Source organism: Protopterus annectens, chromosome 13.part0, assembly GCF_019279795.1.
Source record: "Protopterus annectens isolate FY-2018-M chromosome 13.part0, PAN1.0, whole genome shotgun sequence".
NCBI lineage: Eukaryota > Metazoa > Chordata > Ceratodontiformes > Protopteridae > Protopterus > Protopterus annectens.
The window spans coordinates 193,566,144-193,587,347 of NC_056747.1; the positions used below are offsets into that span (position 1 = coordinate 193,566,144).

Here is a 21,204-nt window from a genome sequence, read left to right on the forward strand (position 1 = left end):
TTCAGAACCGAAGTCTTCAACTAAAAGCCAAGTACCCTGTTGGGGAAACTTTTTCTTGCTCCTAACCGATGTCAGTAAAAGTTAACTGCACTACTTGTGGGAAGCAAATACCTCAAAGGATTTTCATTTGTACTGTATTCCTTGCCTAGGCCTTGACCACAATGTATCTTTGTCGGTTTTGTGCTAAATTTAATCAACGCACTATTAAACATCGGTATGTTTTTACCTCTAAATATTTTGGTTCACAATTTAGTTATCCAGAAATGTCAGTTAACAATCAGACTATCGGAATACCTAAAAAACACAAAGAAAGAGAGACAGGCCGTTGAGGTCCAAAATTGACTAAGCTTCTAAGCCAGTCGCAGTTCGCTGGTACTCTGAGGTGCTTTAGCAGCACAAAGAACATCAGGGGCTGCGAAAGCACCTGAGTACCGGCGGACTGACAACTAGCTTAACAGAAGCATCATCGGCAGTTTTGGACCTATGCAGTCTATCTTCATCCTTAAGTTTTTCGTAAGATCGGCAGTCGGATGGCTTACCGAAGCCATTTCAGAACACAGAGAACGAGAGCAAAAGAATTTAGCAACAAAGCTAGCCCGATGAATGGTTTGGGCATTAAACAAGGCACAAACCCGAAAGCAAGGGTATTTGTGATCTGGGCCTAAACAGGTGACCCAGTAAGAATGAAAATCTCTGAGGTATTTGCTTTCCACAGGCAAGACTATTGTTAACTTTTTCTGACATCGGTTAGAGCAAGAAAAAAGAACCAACGGGGTACATAGCTTTAGGAGGCTTCAGGTTTGAAATTCGAAAAACAAAAATTTTCAGGTAGCGGCCGAGTGGCACTTGCGAACTGCTTCTGCTTCAGGCTTCCTGCACAGCAAGAAAAGCTAATGTAATGGCGTCAGCTACATGTTTTATACCCCTGACATCATGGAAGAGGTGACAGCATCTGACGCAGAAATCCCAAGACTCTGGTATTCAGGCCAAGTGAGGGCTACCTGCAGGCAGATAACACAAGTGTGATGACTACAACAGTGAAACAAGAAGAACATCTAACCGTTACTTTCTCCTTATCCAGTCTGGTGAGAGGCACATCTGTGTGTCTCACAATGGAGAGTCTCCTATGACTACTACGTTGGGTTTATGGTGAATCCTTACTGGTTGAGAGGCACAGGTGTGTGGACTATGGGTGGTATATGTGGTGTGGAGGGTTGTGGAGAGTGTGTTTTTGCCTTGCAGGTCTCCTTTGTATTTCTAGTACTTCTGTATTTCACAGCATAGGCTAGATTCAGATTTGCTGAATCTAGGCTGGTTTTACTTGAGCACTAAAACCATCCATCCAACATTAAGAAGTGTGTAGCCCAGAACCTATTTGAGTTGGGGACTGCTGGAAAAAGGTGTTTCGGGCTGTCAGTTTGTGTTAAAACTGTTTATCGCGGTTTATGTTTAAGCCCAGAGTTTGTACGTAGCTGAGCACTGTGTTGCAGGGTAGAGCTGCAGAGTATAGACACAAACACTAAGAAACACAATTTTCCCTTGACATCTGCTAGAGATCTCTCAACTCCAAACAGTTACGCATTGCCACCTAGCAAGCAACTCAGTTGCACATTGAGGAGATGGCGCAGTCTTCCACCCTTAGCACTCCCTAGAATAACTGCCTTTGTTAGACTCATAAGCAAACCCTGGTCCAGCTAGCCCATCCCCACTACTTTCTACAACATATACTTGCCATAATGGACAGACCGCTTCCCACAATTTCTGCAGCCAACCTGACACAGGCATCCTGAAGCGTTGCAGTAATTTGCCTGATGAATAACAACCACTTGCTCCTAAAACAAACAGCATGTGAGAGATGCATCTATACCATGAAATTAGAATCAGTCCTCTCACATAATATACAAAACATACAACAGGTTGCCAGCACACACAACTCCCCTCACACAAGATAATGTCAATACACAAACCCACACACGAGGAAATAATCAAAGAGCCTACCAAAAAAACAGAGACCTCTCAAGTGCAAAACTACAGGTACACAAACAGAATCCAACTACCCAACAGATATCATTATCTAAAACTGAATGTTCTGGTCATAGGTGACACACAGATGTCCCCCTCACCAGGTTGAACAAGAAAGTCACAGTCAGCTATCTGTCAGGTGCTAGGATTGTTAAAATCAAACAAGCACTCAAGTCGCTCAGCAACAAGTACCATTATGACTGTCTTAGTACATGTTGGTGTGAATGACTTGAGATGTACCTCTCTGAACTATATGGAAAAAGACAAGACCGAACTGACTTCAAGTCCCAGGTAGGCATGTGCCTAGACCCAAGCAGCATTCTATCTTCACCTAGGATGATGTCACAATAAAAACAAAAAGAGATTGATTTCAATAACTGGCTTGGCTTCTGGTGTCACTCCAGGAGGGACCAGTTATCAGACTGCCTGGGAAAACATGGTCGGCAGTCCACGCTGCTTTGTCAGAGGTGGCCTTCACCTGTCTCAAGGCTGTTGGATACTGGCAAAGATGCCAGTCTCCCCCAGTGTCTTTTTAGGCAATATCCAAACAAAACTTCCGATTTTAAAAAACCCACTAAAGACAAACTCAAGGTCATGCTGCTCAATGCTAGGAGCTTAAACAGTAAACCACTCCCTAGACGCACTCCTCACCTTGGAAGATGCTGACATTTGTGCAGTCACTGGGACTTGGTTCAAGGCCACTGGGAGCACCCCAGCCATACACAGCTACAATGCCTTTCATATGTTCAGACACCAAAATGAGCATGAAGCCAGCAGAGCCAGAAGTCTATCCATATTCATTAAATCTAAAAAAAAATACACCTTGAGATTGGTGAAACAGTAAGACTCTCTTAAGCTACTCTAGATCCAATTAACTATAGGTAAAATACCCCTCCACATCACTGCTAGCTACAAGTCCCCTACCATGAACCAGGAGCACCACACCACCTACATGGACTTACTAGACTTGCTCAGTATACAGTATAACACCTTAATCATAGGAAATTTTAACTATTCTTCCACTGACTGAATGACTTACATGAGCACAAAATCGCTATGAGGTTCCTGGACTTCAATGCACACCCACAAGGAGCTCAAATGTCCTGGACCTAGTGCTCCCCAACATGGGGGGGGGGGTCACTGCACTACCCCCTGTGTGTTGCCCTCCCTGGTAAAGTCAGACCATAAATGTCTTGTTTGAAGTAAAGATCAAACCTGACACTCCCACAGGAGTTAAAAAAAAAAAAAAAAAAAAAAAAAAAAAAAACCTGAAAAATTTCTCCAAAGCAAGCCACTGCTTACTAAGCGATAGTAGAAAAAGTTTCAAAGCCCCTACCAACATAACAATGACCCCTATGCACAGGAATACACAAATGCCCTATACAGCCACTTAAATTGCACTGACTCAGTTGTACCCAACAGGAACAAAACCAGGTCTTCCCAAAACAAGTCACCCTGGTAGAGAAAGTATAAATAAGCTATACAACAAAAGAAAGAAAGTGATATCTAAGAACAGGCAGGAACTTAGTCACATGAAGAATACCCTCCACAGCTTGAACAAGCAAATCAGACATCAAGTCCTCTAAGGCTAGCTATGAATCTAAATTGGCATCCCGAGCTAAAGACAATCATAAGGCTACATCCAAAACCTAAAAGGGAATGCCCAACTGCGTGCCAAACTTTTAGGGACCGTACCACTCGCACTGAACCCAAGGAAATTGCCAACATGCTAGCCAACATTTGGCAATAACTTCGCACCCCTCTCCCCACCAGACATTCCCCAAAGCATTTTGGACACCAGTGCTACTGAACAGCTCCAAAGTACAGGTCATACAAAACTCTCCAAGGCCAAAAACAGCTTCTATGGGACTAGATAACATACCAGGCCGCTTACTAAATATAAAATAAGACCTAGCAGAAACACTCAGCTCACACTAACACCCTGAGAATTGGCTCTGTCCTGGCAGACTGGACAACAGCAACAGTAATCTCCTTGCACACAGGGGGGGGGGGGCATTAACTAACCATGAGAACCATCAACCCATAAGCCTAACCACCTCATCTGCAAGGCCATGGAAAAAATCATGGACCTTATCCACAAGGACACAGGCGACTTTCAAACCATTGACCTAACCCAGTTTGGTTTCATCAAGGGTAGACTTCTTTAAGAAGGTCAAAGCCCTGGATGAGGCAAAACCGTGCATACCACCTAGCCTGATTTAGCCAAGGCTTTTGACAGTCACCTATTCAGGTTTCAGAAAAACTCTCCCAAGCTGGGGATTAACCCACACATTACTAGATTGGTAAGCAAACTAGCTCACTGACAGAACGCACACCAAAGTTGGTGAGTCCACCTCCACCAGTAGATCAGTTACCAGTGGGGTACCACAAGGATCTGTGCTGGGCCCTCTACTGTTTGGGATCTACATCTCTGACGTCCAGGCGAAGGTAGATGGCCTGTGGCTTACCAAGTCTGCAAATAATTGCAAATGGGTTCAATCATAGTCCCCCAATGATGTGAACATATTACAAAAGAGCTGACAGACAAATGATTGGTGCTAAAGTCAAGGACTAAAACTTAACACAAACGAATGCCTCATTATCCCCTGTGGCAAAGTAGTAACACCTGCTAATTGATATAAATAGTACGCCAAGCTCAAACTCAGTGGTGATGGACTTGGGAACACAGGTTGATAGCAATCTAAACTTCAATCACCATGTGTCTGCGGTGATAAGAAAAGCATTCTACATTGCGTGTCATAAATAAGGACATCGCATCCAAGACCAGGGAGGTTACAGCTCTACTGTACTCGACCCTTATCAGACCACTGAGTACAATGCTTCCTTTTGTATGTACCTCACCAGACACCTGCAGCAACTGGAAAGACCACAGAGGTTTCTAACAAGACAATCCAGGGCCTCCAAAACATGACATACATGGAACGAATGAAAGTCCTGTCACCGTACTCTATCATACAGGCCAAGACCTGACCTGTACCTGGCCTATAGAGGAGTCTCAGACCCTACACTAATGGAAATGCTGCACATGCGCAAATCAAATGCGACAAGAATAACTCGCTCCAGGGAGCTCAACCTAGCCTGTGACACTAACAGAACATCTCCCAGTGATTGCTGCTCCTCTGAAATAAGCTCCCACTCTATGCGAAGCAGAGCTCCTCAATGGCCCTATTCAAGCATAATTTTGCCAACTGGATGGGTGACTATAAATTCACCACATGGGTGGCACCTATGTCCCTCATGGACAGGGGCAGTCAGACCCATTGTGATCAGCACAAACAATAACCAACTATGGTCAATAAGGGTACTATGGTTATTACATGGTTAGGCTTGTAAAGGCTCTAAAGCAACGAGTCTAGTAACCTCCTATGAAAAAAGGAATCAAAACCCCATCACCAAATGTGTCAGAAGTGTGGATAAGGGAGGGTGAATGAGAGACCCCTTGTCTTGTATGAGAAAGACCCGTCTTGCGAGGTAACTTGTGACTATCAACCCTGGCCAGGTGAAATAAGGGGGAACCAGTGCTGTCTGGGCTAAAACAGAGTAGCAGCAACATTCTGGCTGCATCCTGAATGAAACTGTGCAAGATCCTGGGAAGTAGAGGGCAGGCATACAGGAAAATCCCCCTCCATAAAACATAGCATCCATTTTGCAAGCCAGTGGATTTAGAACTCAAACAGAACTGAATATGTCTGTTCAGACGGGACACAAAAGACCTACTTTAAGAGTACCAGACTGATGTACAATGGTCAGAAACACCTCTTTGTGAAGCATCTATTTGGGAGAAGGTGTCCCAGACCAGCTCAAAAGTCTGCCACAAGACTGTGCTCTGAAGGGATGCAAACCGCCTGAAGAACCAAGTGATGGTAGGTTGCAAAATCCTAAGCCTTAAGAGACAGCCTGCAAAGTTAAAACTTTGTGTCCTCCTGCTTGCTAATGTACCACACAACAGTGGTATTTGTCTGATAAAACCTTTAGAGGATCTCAAACGTTAGGGTTAGAGCCCTTATCTCTTGAAACTGATGTAGTCCGACATCTGTTGCCCTGGAACCTTTAGATTATTGGCGTAAGCCCCCCAACCATGATCAGAAGAATTAGTGTACAGCTCGAGTACGGAGAGGAACCTGAAAAGGCAGACCTGAGTTAAGGGAGATTTGCTAAATCCACAAGGAGTTTCAATTTGAGATGGAGTAAAAAGCAGGACTGAAAACTCCAGAGGGTGGCAGTGTTTGAGCTAAACAGTTGAGACACCACTGGAATTTTCTCGTGCGAGTTTGGCAGAACTACAGCATTGGGGATGCCATGAACCCAAGGGCTCGGACAAATTCCTTTGTAAAATGAACTGCAAGAGGAAGGGGAGAGCAGTCATAGTGAGGACTTTGGGAGGTGAAGAGAAGCCAGCACTGGAATTGTCTGAATCCTGCCACCTAAAACACTTGTTCCTGAGAGGGAGTCAGAAGTAATGGAAATTGAATCCCACACTGCTCAGAAGCACAAAGAAGTGTAGATTCTGCATCAGAAGCTGCTGAGATGGAGTTTGACTCAGGTGATGAACCAGATAAGGGAATATTTGGACTCTCCTGAAGTCTGCAGAAAGCCATGGCAGAGCCAGACATTTTGTTAATACCCTTGGAGCTGTAGAAATACCAAAAGGCAAAGCAGAGAACTGATAACAGGAAGAAAAAGAGAAAGTTAATTTCTTAAAGAGAGGGTGAATAGTAAACTAGACGCAACAGTCCTTCAAATCTAGGGAGAAGAGGAAAGTCTGGGGAAGCAGGTCTGAAAAAGAAAAGAAAAGAAAAGGTCTGAAGAAGAAACACCACCCTGAAAAAAAACGAGAAAGGTGCAGAGATAGAATGAGTCCAGAATGGGCCTCCACATCTCCCAGGAACCACAGGATGAGAAAGCTGGCAAGGAGGTGGCTGAGGGAGACCAGGAAATGGAGAGAGACTTCCAAGTCAAAAAAAACTGTGGTAGATGAAAGAACCCAAGCATATGTGGTTATCACCTGCCAAACAGTGAAGGAAATGGCTAGCATGAGGTACAGGGGAATCTGACGAAGGGGGGGGGGGGGCTGTATTTTAGACGCATGCAAATTCATCAGGAAAAGGTTTTTGGCCTCTAGAACTCAAAGTGGGCTTATCTTGGAAAATCCGTTTAGAAACCCTCTTGCTCCTGGGCAGGTCTATGCTGCCTACACAGAAAGGAAGACTTCAAATGATAGTTTCTCTGGAACCTATGTACAAGAAAAAAATTTAAGGTCCTGGATTACCTTGCCCTTAACATGCATGGTTTTAAACAATTCTGCAGCAGCGCCAAGATTTGTTGTCTAAGGGAGAATCAGAAAAGTCTAGCTTTAACATACTCAGGGAAAGCCTGAAGATGCAACCAAGAATCTCTCATCATGACAGAACCCGATGTAGTTGTCTTAGAAGAGACATCAGCTGCACTTAATGGAATGACAAGCTACCCAAGAGGCAGAACACCGAGAAAGAGAGGTAGTCTTACTGGGCAAACCAGGCATTTCATTCAAGTCCCCCTCCCCCCAACAAGCTGAGGTAGAACAGCCAGGACATACCTAGTCATGCAGGTCTGATAACGGCTCTAAAAGCCAACGTAGCACAAGTAGATGCTTTTCACAAAAACCTGTCCACAGAATGGCTGTCCTTATCAAAACGCAGAAGCTTGGAAGATAAAGGAAGTCCGACTTGTGTGGACATGGGTATAACAGATGGATCAGATGGACATTTATACAAGTACTTGTGTTCCTCGGGTACCTTATAAAATCTGCCCAACATCTTAGGGGCCAGTGGTAGAGAGTCAGGAGCCTCAGAAAAGCTGCTATAAATGTGTCAACAGGGCAGCTAAGACTGGACAGACTGCAGAAGGTCTGGAGGAGTCCATCTGTAAAAGTTCATGGCTCCTCTTATACTTTGGAACAATCCCATTTAGTGTTCCATCATACAGACCACTGTATCCCCAAGGGATAATTCCTCAAAAAACAGATAGGGGACAAAATTCTCTTCAAACTCCAAGGGCAAAAGAGTTGGTCTCAGAGGAATATGATGCGGATTCTTCACCAGTGCCAAATTCCTTTATTAGAAGCAGAAACCTTAGGCCTCTTAGAAGGGGTGGATGGCCGGGGGCATTAGCAGGGACAAACTCCTTGTGGAAGTTTCAGAGCCAAAAGATCATTAAACCAGCTCGAGTAAAGTTATGCCACACTCTAAGGATCCTCGGCTATAACAGCCACATTTTGTCTGTTTCGTTAAGGAAATGTATGCCTTGACAAATATAGGAGGCTCAGAGCCCTACCTAGATTCAAAGAGGGTATTAGGCACCTCTTCCTTAACTAATGCTGGGAAATCTCCCTAGGCCATTATGATATAATCAGCCATGGTCCCCCCTCAACATATGTACCAAAAGTATGCACAGCCTCAGCAGACATGCATGTAACTGTCTCTGGGTCGCAACATAGGAACCTGCCTAACACCAATTGGTTCCAAGGTTCTTCATTCAACCAGAAGGGAAAAAAAAAGCAGTGGAGGATGGACATCGGCAGATTTATAATGAAGAAAAAAAAAAATAAAACAGGCGAATTAACTTATGAACTTCAGGGTGAGCGGATTCAGCCATGGTACCATGTCAACTTCAGAAGCTGGTTTTCCAGGTAAACAAAAAGGGAAGTTAAATCTGCAGAGTGCCTTGGGGACAAATGCCTGTGCCTGCATGTAGTATCTTTCTCCTACACTAACATTTCTACCTTCCAGGAAGACATGAAAACAAATTGCAAAGAATAAAAAGTAAAGGAAACCCAAAGAGAAACTTATTTGCAACAGACAATAGAAGAAAGAGCATAGCAAACATGCAAACTGAACTCAGGAGTTGTGTTCAGACTACTGGCAATGTAGTTGAGAATTAGGTGCCCGTACATCTCATAGAGGGCACATAACTAATGTACTACTTCAGGATGGTGTAAAGACTTTGGTATACTGGCTTAAAGTTCAGCTATCTTCATTCAAGATATCCCAAGAGTAAAGTATACAAGGAAGGACACATGATTTTCTATTGTTGCTAGTCAAAATTAGTGCTACAGAGGCAAGCACTCTCGTCTTCTTGGCACCTCTTCGCAAACATCAACTCACACCTTCAGAATGTTAACTGACCAGTGGAGGAGTGTTGTACTATACAAGCCCATAATTTAAAGCAAGGGTGAACAATCAGGAAAGGTTATTCTATGAGTAAATGTGTGGCTTCAAAACATTGAGGAGGGTTGATGGGGAAAAACTGAACATAAAATTAATAAAGCCACAACACTACTGATAAGACAGTTAAACAGGGCAGTATGAATCAGCACAGTAAATTCTTAAAAATTAGACAATCCAAGAAAACAACCCTAGCTGTCATTAAAAAAAATGCACAAAAAACAGTAAATGACGTTGGACTGTATAATGGAAATGGTGAGGGACCTGCATGACAGGGAATTAGAACTACTTCAAACGTAAATTCACCCCAGGGGTTCCACCTGTGTCCCTTCTGGACAGGGGCAATAGATGATCTTGGAAATAAGGGTAGAACTTGGCTAGGCTTGTAAGGGCCCTAAGTCCATTAACCTAGTAACCTCCTATGATACTATTTAGTGTTTAAAATAAAATTGAAAGCACTTAAACCCACTGTGTGGACAAGGTTTCATTCTTTACTTCTGATCTGGCAGTTCAACTTGACAATTTACATACCAAACTGAAAGCCAGAAGGGTTCAGCAGGGAGGGAAAGCTACAAAAGCAGTTCAAAGCACACTGCTCAGTTCACACCTGGCTGGTAACTCCCTAAAAACCTCTGCAAGTACAGAAAACATGGATATTCTTCACAAATGAAGAGCAATCATATGGCAAGACAAAACACTATAAAGCTAAGAGTAAATAAAACAACAAAAACTAGCCTGAATGACCAGAAATCCACACCTCTACCCATGCACTACCATTGTCCTTTTGTATACACTAGCTCAAACTCTCCCATTTAAAGCAAAGATGAAAGCAGAAAGGGAAGACTCTCAAGGACGTGAAGGACCTTAACGACATACTGGATAAGGAACAACCTTTACAAAAAAATTAAAATGTTTAACAAGTAGAAAGCATTAGAATCTCTTACCTGCTGGCAGTATAGCTCGGAAAGAAGGCTGGCAGCTTCAAACTTGACATCTTCGAACTGCGAAATCTTTGACAGAGTTAAAGAAATCTCCACGGTAACTACATGTTTAATCAATTAGAAATGGTTATTCTGACTATAACCATTTTCTTTTATGTTTGTTTCAGTCCTTAGCAAGTCCATCCACAAAATGTGCAACACATGGAAACAAAATCATCCCAAACTAGTGTCACAGTCATTACACCCCATATCCAAAACAAACCTTTCCCTCTCACAGCAACCAAAAACGTATTTGCCTTAACAAATCTGCATGGCTGTGGTCCCCGTTTACTATTACAAGGACCGAGAACTAGTATGTGAAATGTCAAGACTTGTTTAGGTACTCCTCTCCCTCACAATGCAATTTGCTCCTTTCTAAATCTCCAGTGAGCCACTTGCAAAGCATAAAGTAAAAACACACTGCGCACACACACACGCACACCCCACCATACATCCTTGTATCACACCCCACAATACAAAAGAAAGTACAGTTGTGTACACTTACCATAAATGTAGATGTTAGTCGGGTAGCCATCAGTCGGCCCAAATTCCAGAGTCTAGGGATTTCTGTGTCGGATGCTGTCACCTTTTCCATGACATCAGGGGTATAAAACATGCAGCCAACGCCATTACATCAGTTTTTCTTACCCCAGATATTAGGAGCCCCCAAAATAGGAAGCTATTACATGGTGTGGAACACCTCCAGTAAAAAGTAAATACCCCTGCCATAAAAGATGGCCATAAAGAGGACAGAGAAAGCCAGGGGGTTTGGAGGGAGGGAAACCAGGACTGCAACAGTGAATACACTAATATCTACATTTATGATAAGTGTTCACAACTGTACCATGTTCTTCATGCTTCACTGTTGCATTTTGGGTTGACTATCAAAGTCAAGGAAGGGTGGAGGTAGTTAAGAAGCATTAGGGCTGGCAATCAGACCCCTGTAAGACTGCTGTGGCAAATCCAGCTCTGGATTTAGAAAAGATAGGCAAGTGGTAATGCTTGGTGAAAGTGCACAGAGCTCCAGGTTGGAGCTTCCAGGATTGTCCCCGATAGGGACTACCCTAAGGAATGCTGTCGAGGTTGATGTAGCCCTAGTGGAATGTGTTCTGATCCCCTGTGGTGAAGGTTTCCCATGGTGCTTATAGCAGAAATGGATACAGTGTGCTATCCATTTAGAAATGGCTTGCTTTGAAATGGCCTTGCCCTCTACCCCTACAGCAAAGCTGACTAGCAGCTGGTCAGATTTTCTGAAAGGCTTAGTCCTGTCCAGATAGAACCTGAGCTGCCTGTGCATGTCCAGGGAGTGCAGGATCTTTTCCTCTTTATTCTGATGATTAAGGAAAAAAGTAGGCAAATGAATGGATTAGTTTAAAGCCACACTAGATACCACCTTGGGCATAAATGATGGGTTAGTCCTGAGGGAGACCCTTGCCCACATGGAAGATAATGAAGGGGTTCCCATGGCCATAACAGCCTGCAATTCAGACACTCTTCTTGCAGAAATGATGGCTAAAAGTAAAGCGGTTTTCCATGAGAGGAATTTTAACTCCGCTGTGGCAGCAGGTTCAAAAGGCGGAAATGTGAGCTTTTCCAATACAAAGTTAAGGTCCCAGGCAGGAGTGGGAGCTCTCCTTGGGGGGGGGGGGGGTCTTAAATTCTTGGCTCCTCTCAGGAACTGTTTGAGCAGAGGATGAGAAAAAAGGGGTGTCACCATGGGAAACCTTCCCCACAGGGGATGAGCTGAGATGGCAGAAGGATGGATCTTAATTGAAGAGAAGGATAGGCCTTTGTGGAGCATTTCTGCTAAGTAATCTAGTATATGAAGTAAGTTGGGCACAGTCGTGTCCATTCCCGGAGACTGGCTCCAGGAGCAGTATCTTTTCCAAATAGGATTTTCTTGTACAAGGCCTCCTTGCCTCAAGAATGACATCCAGCACCTGCTTACTGAGAGTTGCTGGAGAAGAATTCAGAGGATGAGCCAAGCTGCAAGGTTCAGGCTCTGTAGCTGAGGGTGCAGAATCTGACCCACCTGCTGAGACAGCAGGGAAGGAGTCAGAGGCAGGTACCATGATGGCAGCACTGTCAAGCTGAGCAAAAGAGGGTACCAGAGCTGGCGTGGCCAGTCTGGTGCAATCAGGATAGTTCTTGGCTTGTCCTGTTTGATCTTTAGTAGAACCTTTGAGACAAGGGGCAGACAGGGAAAAGGCATAGACAGAGGTTTTCCCAGGAGAAGGACAGGGCATCCACTTTCCAAGCTTGCCTGTGGGGAGTTCTGGTGCAATATTTGCTCAATAAAGAAGTTATGTACTCAAAATAACGTTTCATCTGAGTAGTTGTACTTCATTTTCTGCAACCTGTGGGTATTCGGATCCATATTGGATCTGTGCCGGCAACATTTTATCAAGCATCTGCTTTAAACTCCTCCCTTTACCCACAATCCCTCACCTCTCCTACCTTCCCTCAGAGTTTGTCACTAACCAAACTATTAGCAACTCAATAACGCTAACCTAGAACAGGTTTGGGGGAAGGAGATAGGGACGGCTGCAAAAAATTAAGTATAACTACTCAGATGGAACGTTATGGTGAGTACATAACTTCTTTATCTGAAGTAGTTAACTTTATTTGCAACCTGTGGGACAGAGTCCCCAGCTACCAAAACTCCTGGGAGGCCCTCATGGAGGATATTCTTGAGCACCGCAGAGCCAAAGAATGCTCTCCCTCTAGAGATAAAATCCAACTTATGAGAAATGTATGTGACCTTGCCCAGGTCGCTGCTGCACAGATATCATCCAGAGAAACCCTAGACCTAGACCAAAAGGCAGAAGAAGTTGCCATAGATCTGGTAGAATGCACTTTAAAAGGATCAGGAGGAGATAGGCCTTTATCCCTATAGACTTGCAGTATACAAGTGTGTAATCCATCTAGCTAAGGAGACCTTGGAAATGGATTGCCCAAAAAGGGTCTAGAAAAGGACACGAATAATTAGACTTACAAAATTGTTTTGTCCTGTGTAAATAGAAACTAAACTGTCTATGAACATCTAGCAAGTGAAGCTTATATTCACACTTGTTCTGGAAATTTGGAAAGAACACAGGCAAATTAATCATCTGGTTAATGTTAGATTCAGAAGCAACTTCGGTAAGAAAGGGTTTGTACGAAGCAAAACAACATCTTTATGAAAGATCAAGTAAGTGGGCACAGCAGACAAAGCTTGGATCTCAGAAACCCTTCTAGCAGAGGTAATGGCCACGAGAAAAGCTGTCTTCCAGGACAGGAATTTTAAGTCTACTGTTGCTGCTGGTTCAAATGGGGGTGCCACCAATGCCTGCATAACTAGAGTAAGGTCCCAAGGAGGGACAGAATTCTTAACAGGTGGACGCAAAAGAAAATTAACTTTTAGAAAGGACTTGCACAATCTCAAAGAGGCCAGAGCATTCAGACTTTCGCAGACATGAAAATTAGATGTGGCTGCCAGTTGTACTTGCACTGTGGAGGAACTAGACCTTGTTAGAAAATATAGGACAAAAAGTCCAACACTGTAGAAACCGGGGCTGTAAATGGATCTGTGTTTCTCTGAGAAGCCGAAATAGAGAAGTGCTTCCATTTGCTGCAATAAACTTTCCTAGTGGAAGCTTTGTGGGATGCCACCAGAATACTCTTTACTGAAGATGAAAGACCGGGAGTCCTAGCAATCAAGGTAACTGGAGCAACCAAGCAGTCAGCTTGAGGCTGTCCACATCAGGTGGACTGATGCCCAAGGGATGGGAGATGAGATCCGGGCAGGTATACGGAATCCATGGAGGATTAGAGCATGAGACCAGAAGTGGAACCACACTTGAGGCCTGAATGGGGCAATGAGGATCACTTTGCACCTCAGGTCGGTAAGCATTCTGAAGAAACTTCGTAATGAGAGGTAGCGGGGGATAGGCATACAGTAACCTGGGAGACCAACCATGAACATGAGCATCTCTGGGGGAGTCCCCTGGAGACTGGATCAGAGCGAAGAACTCGCTGCACTTAGCGTTGGAAGGAGATGTGAAAAGATCACAGCAAGGGTGACCCCACGCTAGGAAGATCTCCTCCTCTGTTTCAGAGACCACTCGTATGACATTAGAATAGCCCGACTCAGTCTGTCTGCTAAAATGTTGGAGCGTCCCGGGATGTGCATTGCAATCAGAAACAGAATGGTGGAAAATCACTCCCTCACACACACTCATGGCCTCGTGGCAAAGAGGGTAAGATCTGGTCCCTCCTTTTTTGTTGATGTAACAGACATGTTGTCTGACTGAAATGCAATCATCCCCTGGAGAAGAACAGCGTGAAAAGCTTGCAACGCTAAAAGCACTACCCTCATTTCCAGAACATTGATACGCAATCTGGTCACGGTCTGGGACCACGTGCCTTGGACTGTCCTTCCCAAAAAGTGACACCCCCCCCCCCCCTGAGCTGGGAGGCATCTGTGGTCACTGTGGTTTGGGCTGAGGATGTTAGGAATGGACGACCTGCCAAGATTTCTGGCAACTGGAGCCACCAAAGAGGAGAAATCTTGCAGGCTCTGCTGATCCGTATAGAGTAGTCCATGGGGAGGACTAACCAAGACCACTGAATGGCCAGGGTCCACTGAAGCACCCTCATGTGAAGGCACGCACATGGAATTGAAAATGCTGCGGCCATGGAGCACAGGGCTCGGAGAATGTCGCTCGCCATCGGTGTCCTTGGGCCAAGGATCACCAATGCATGGGCCCGTAGGTTTTGTACCCTGTGCTGAGTGAGAAAAACTTGTAATAGAGTGTCCAACCGTGCCCCTATGAATTCCAAGATGTGTGCCTGGTTCAAGCGGGACTTAGAGATGGTGATGGTAATCCCTAGATTGACTGCAAGATGCAGGAAGGTGTCTCTGGCCATGCAAAGTAGACACTTGGTGGCAGCAGCGAGGAGCCAATTGTCTAGGTAAGTTAACACATGAATTCCCTGAAGCTGCAAGTGAGCGGCTACTACTGCCATAACCTTGGTAAACACCCTGGGGGCTGTGGTGAGACCAAAGGGTAGGGCTCTGAACGGGAAATGATTGGCTCCCAGCCAGAAGCGAAGGAATCTTCTGGAGGTTCTGCAAATCTTGATGTGGTAATAAGAGTCCTGGAGGTCTATCGAGCACATCCAGTCGCATTCTCGGAGCTAAGGTAGAATGGACTGCAAGGTGACCATCCGGAATTTCTGCTTGGCTACAGACAGGTTCAGGGTTGACAGGTCCAATTTGGGTCCGAGGTCCCCCGTCTTTTTTGGCACTAAAAAGAACCTTGGGTAAATGTCTAATCCGGACTGATCTAGGAGGGGGATCGGCTCGATGGCCCAATTGTAAAGCAGCTTTGAAATTTCATGCGCTGCGACCTCCCTTTGAGTGGGTGGAACATCCGGGAGGCTCTTTGGAAGGGTGGGGCAATGAACAGGATGGAGTATTCTTTAGACATTTGGAGCACCCAATGGTCCATCGTGATGGACTCCCAAGCCGTAGGTGCAATGACAATCTTCTCATGACTGTCTCCAGAGTAGGACAGTCGGGCAACCCCTCAGGGTTGCTGCGCAGGTCTGTCCGAGAAGGTCTCCCTAGACCCAAAGTTCCTCGGACCCCCCTCTGCCTCTGGGGCAGCATCTGCCTTGTCCCCTTCTGCCTCTAGGGGACAAGTTGTCCTAAGTGTCCCGGGAAAACTGATTTTCGGAACCACATCTTCTTCAGCCCTCTCCCATTCCTAGAAAAGGATCTTGCAGGGCTAGAGAAGTGGACTCCGATGGCAGACAAAAGTCTTCCTGTCCTTCTCACTCTGGACCAAGGTGCCATGAAATGTCTTCCCGAACAGGGAGGAACCGTCAAACGGAGCACTTGTGAATGACGCCTCAAAGGGGTCTGCGAATTGACAGTCTGAGCCAAGCTTGTCGCCTCATAGCTACGTCGGTCTCAGCCGCCCTAGCCACTCCTTCCGTGGCATGGGAAAGACGCATGGATGTGTTTGAAACTGATTTCAGAGTCGACATTTTCACCAAAAACAATCACTTGTCCTCTGGCGACAAGGACTCTGGGGGCGACAAAGCAAATTCTGTGACCAGGTCTCACTGGAGCCGAATGACGTGTGCCAAATAATTCAGTGCTCGTATGGAAAACGTCGCTGAAGAAAAGACTCGCTTCCCAAAGCGGCCCACCGCCCTAGACTTTTGTCCGGAGGGTGGACCGAAGAACTTTCCTGAGCCAGTTCTCTCTTGGTGGCAGCTGCCACCACCATAGCATCCACAGGAGATCCCTTGTACTAGTCTTGTGTCTGTGGGAGGAGAAAGGATCCTGTCTGGACATTTGTGTACTGGCTATATGGTGTCAGGCTCCTTCCATGCCCGCGTGGTAATAAGATCCACTAATGGATCTGCAGGAGGGAACACCCAGGATGTAAACGGGCCTGTGCCAAAGGCTTCCAGGAATACTGACGTGTCTGTAGAAGGTTTTGGGGCTGACCAACCTACCCTCTGGCGGAGGATTTCCATGATGTCTCCAAAGAAGGCATCCTCGGAAGGTGACCTAGGGGAACCCTCACCTTCATCCAAATCAATATCTTCTGTGAGGGACTCGGGGGAATCCATGTGCCTCCTCTTACACGACTATCTGAAGAGGGCTCGTAAGTCATGAGGGGTTCCATGTTGGGATCCACCTGGGGGTCCTCTAGCAAGGGCCGTCGCTGGGACAAGCTGATGGGAGTCGTGACCAAATCCACGGCAGCCTGGGCGGAGTCCAAGGCAATGGGCTGGGGTCTCAATTCCTGGGAGAGAACCCTCTCCACCACATTAAAGCCAGTAGGAGAGCGCACCTCCTTGGCAACCAGTAAGGGAGAAGTTCTCCCTGGCTTAGTCATGAGGATCGGGCCAGAGGCCAAGGAAGCCAGGGTTCCGAGGGAATGGCTCAGATTCGACCAAGTCTGAGCCGAAGACATCTCCATTCCCTCGGATCAGACTCCCTGTTCCTGGCCCTGAGTTGCTCGGATCCGAACAAGTCGGATCCGAGGAACTCAAGGTAAAGGCCCACGTCGAGGTTGGAGGAACCATCAGCGTCATACCTCCAAGCTCAGAGGGTCCCCAGATCCAAAAACCCCAAAACCTCAGGTCGGATCCCGGAAGGACAGAAGACGAAAGAAGGGCATAGATGTCGCCTCTCCAGCTGGAGAGTGGCCTGTCAAGACTCCCATTTGGATTTGGGTCCGAATGAATCTCCATATCATCCTGTACACGTTAAGCTCTGACAGACCGCGAGGAGGCAACCAACTCTGATCTGGCCCTGTGAGACGACCTCGAAGAAGGCCTCTGGGTCTGAAGGCTCAGTCGGCTCTGGGGAGAACCTCGGGGAATGGAGCAGAGGAGAAGTGGTCCTAACAATTTTCTAAGGTGAACTGGGAAACTGCTCCCGCTCAGGAGATCACTTGTGGTGCCTTTCTGCCCTTTTCTCTTTCTCCCTCTTGTACTTAGATTTAGTCACTGCCTCAGCAGGCTTAGAGGGAGGTTGAGTCCCAGCCTGGTCAGCTACTAGAGCCGATGTCAAGGCAGTCGTGTCTAATGCAGAAACTGGTAGCAGGCCCTTGGCTACCAGATTCGCCTTCCTCTCTTAAGGCCCTGGGGTTGAACCCTGCACACGCCAGACTAAGATGGGGAATGCCCAGGCAAATAACTGTGTGGCCATCAGCCGGTGCAAGTTTGTGGTCACAGACTGTGCACTTTTTAAATGTTGGTTTTGGCTCATCAGCCATAAACACTCCACTCAAACACTAAACTAGAAACGCACACACACAGGGGTTGGTTAGGCCTATTCTACCTCAAACACACTTTCTAAACTATTTTTCTTTCTACAACAAACCGACGAAAAGGAGGAAGGGTTGCTCACTAACTACTCACACACTAAATATAAGTACCAAAAGTTCCACTTAATGCACACAACGTGGAGCTAGAAACCACGATACGTATGAATGAAGCGGCAAACGAGATCTGAGGGAAGGTAGGAGAGGTGAGGGATTGTGGGTAAGGGGAAGAGCTTGGAGCAGATGTTTGATAAATTGTTGCTGGCTCAGATCAGATATGGATCCGAAAAAGTACAGTTTTGTACCTACCATAAATGTAGATGTTCGAGGATCCACATTGCTGCAGTCATAACCTGTGGGTAGTCCGCTGTCCTCGGTTGGCCCGAATACCAAAGAGCTAGGCTGGCATCGGTCATTGTCGCCTAGAGTTGACGTCAGTACGTAGTAGTACTTAAGCGCATGACCGACGCCATATCCTCAGTCTTTCTTGCCCCAGATGTCAGAAGGCCTAAAAATGAAGGCCAAAACTTAAGTAGTAAAAGCCTAACAACCATCAGTGTGGAAAAAAAGAGAATCCCCAAAAAGAAACCCAGCAACCACAACTATAGAGGGGAAGGAGGGAGGGATAATTGGACTGCAGCAATGTGGATCCTCGAACATCTACATTTATGGTAGGTACAAAACTGTACTATGTTCTTCGTCTCACATTGCTGCAGTCATAACCTGTGGGTAGAATCCCAAAGCAAAGGAAAAGGGAGGCTGGCAAACTACAAAGCATTAGGAGCTGCTAACATGCCCTGCAAAACTGCAGTGGCAAACCCAGCCCTGGACTTGGAATAAAGAGGGAGATGGTAATGCTTAGTAAAAGTGTGTACTGAACTCCAAGTAGCTGCCTCCAAAATATCCTTAGTAGCTACACCCCTTAGAAAAGCAGTAGAAGTGGCAGTAGCCCAAGTAAAATGAGGTCTGATCCCAGCAGGAACATCCTTCCCATGATGAGAATAACAAAAAGCAATACAATGACCAATCCACTTTGAAATAGTCTGCTTTGAAACAGATTTCCCTTGTGAATTCAAGGCAAAGGAAACAAATAACTGTTGAGAGTGTCTGAACTCCTTAGTTCTGTTCAAATAGTAACGTAACTGCCTGTGGATATCCAAAGAATGCAAGACTTTTTCCCCTTTATTTTGGGGATCAGCATAAAAAGTAGGCAAATGAATAGACTGGTTCAAGGCCACATTAGAAACCACTTTAGGCATAAAAGTAGGGTTAGTCCGCAAGGAAACTCTATCCTTATGAAATATCAAAAAGGGTTCAACTGCCATGAGTGCCTGCAATTCAGATACCCTCCTAGCAGAAGTAATGGCCAACAAAAAAGCAGTCTTCCAGGACAAAAACTTCAGTTCAGACGTAGCTGCAGGTTCAAAAGGAGGTAAAGTAAGTTTTTCCAAAACAAAATTGAGATCCCAGGAAGGAGTAGGAGCTCTACGTGGGGGTCTTGTATTCTTTGCCCCTCTAAGAAATTGTTTGAACAAAGGAAGAGAAAATAAAGGAGGGTCACAATCATAGTGAGCAGAAATGGCTGATGCATGAACCTTCACAGAAGAGAATGACAAACCCTTGTCCAATAATTCAGTAAGATACTGTAGTGCAAAACTCAAATTAGGCACTGAAACATCAAAAAGTACAGTTTTGTACCTACCATAAATGTAGATGTCCGATAGGAATGCATCTGCAGTCCTTACAAATGGGTTGTCCTGTCGTCAGGCAGCCCTTCGGTCGGCCGGATTCCAAAGTCTGGGTCTGGCTTCGGCTGGTGTCGCGCTTCACCCGACGTCATAGCTGCAGTTTTTCGGGTATAAAGGCATCAGCCGACGCCATTTTCCTCAGTGTTTCTTGCCCCAGATGCCAGGTGCCCTCTTGGATGGCTAAATTTGGATTAATGCCAATGTTTCCAAATAGTAGAGAGCAAACACATAAAATAAGCATGTATGTACATATATACAAACAAATACACCATAATAGATCCCCCCCAAGCTAGCTGAAGGATGGCAAATACCCTAGGAGTACGACAGAGGGGAAGGTGGGTGGGTAATCCTGACTGCAGATGCATTCCTATCGGACATCTACATTTATGGTAGGTACAAAACTGTACTATGTCCTTCAAGGATGCATCTGCAGTCCTTACAAATGGGTAGAATACCATAGCTAAAACTAGGGGAGGAGGAAAAAAGGAAAGATTACGGTGTAGTTAGGATCCCTTGCAAAACAGCAGTGGCAAAACCTGCTCGGGATCTACAGTATAAAGGTAAATTGTAATGCTTAGCAAATGTATGCACGGAGGTCCAAGTAGCAGCCTCTATAATGTCCTTGGTAGCCACTCCTCGTAAGAAAGCTGTGGTAGTGGCTGTAGCCCTTGTGGAGTGAGGCCTGATGTTCTCTGGAGTTTTCTTTCCATGGTAGGAGTAACAAAATCTAATACAATTTCCTATCCATTTGGAGATTGTCAGTTTTGAAATTGGTTTTCCTTCCTTTCCTGTTGCATATGCTACCAGAAGCTGGTCAGTTTTTCTATTGGACTTGGTCCTGTCCAGGTAGTAGCGTAATTGTCTATGTACATCCAAGGTATGCAACAGTCTTTCTCCCCTGTTCTGAGGGTTGGGGAAGAATGTAGGTAGGTGGATAGCCTGATTTAAAGACACTCTGGATACCACCTTAGGCATAAATGTAGGATTTGTTCTCATGGACACTATCTTGATGGAAGATCAGGAAGGGTTGCACTGCCATTAATGCCTGTAGTTCAGAGACCCTTCTTGCTGAGGTGATTGCCAGCAGGAAAGCAGTCTTCCAGGATAAGTATTGTAATTCTGCTGTTGCTGCTGGTTGGAAAGGGGGAAATGTCAATTTTTCTAGCACAAAGTTCAAGTCCCATGCTGGCAATGGTGGTTTCCTGGGAGGTTTTACATTTTTAATTCCTCTCAGAAACTGTCTGAGCAGAGGATGCGAGAAGACAGGAGGATCCAAGCTGTATTCTGCTGAAATGGCTGATGCATGTATCTTGATGGAAGAATAGGACAGGCCTGTATGGAAGAGCTCTGCCAAGTATTCCAGGATGTTGGCTATGTTTGCCAGTGCCACATCTTCTCCCTT

General features: G+C 45.5%; 1 protein-coding gene across 1 annotated transcript in view; it reads right to left on the reverse strand.

Moving 5' to 3' along the window:
- The window catches only part of MAU2 (MAU2 sister chromatid cohesion factor), a 2,634,229-nt gene that overhangs the window by 2,178,986 nt on the left and 434,039 nt on the right, over positions 1–21,204 (reverse strand). The window contains exon 3 of the mRNA XM_044090765.1: positions 10,190–10,255. Coding sequence (XP_043946700.1) covers positions 10,190–10,255 — 66 coding nt within the window. The remainder of the gene's footprint in view (positions 1–10,189; positions 10,256–21,204) is intronic.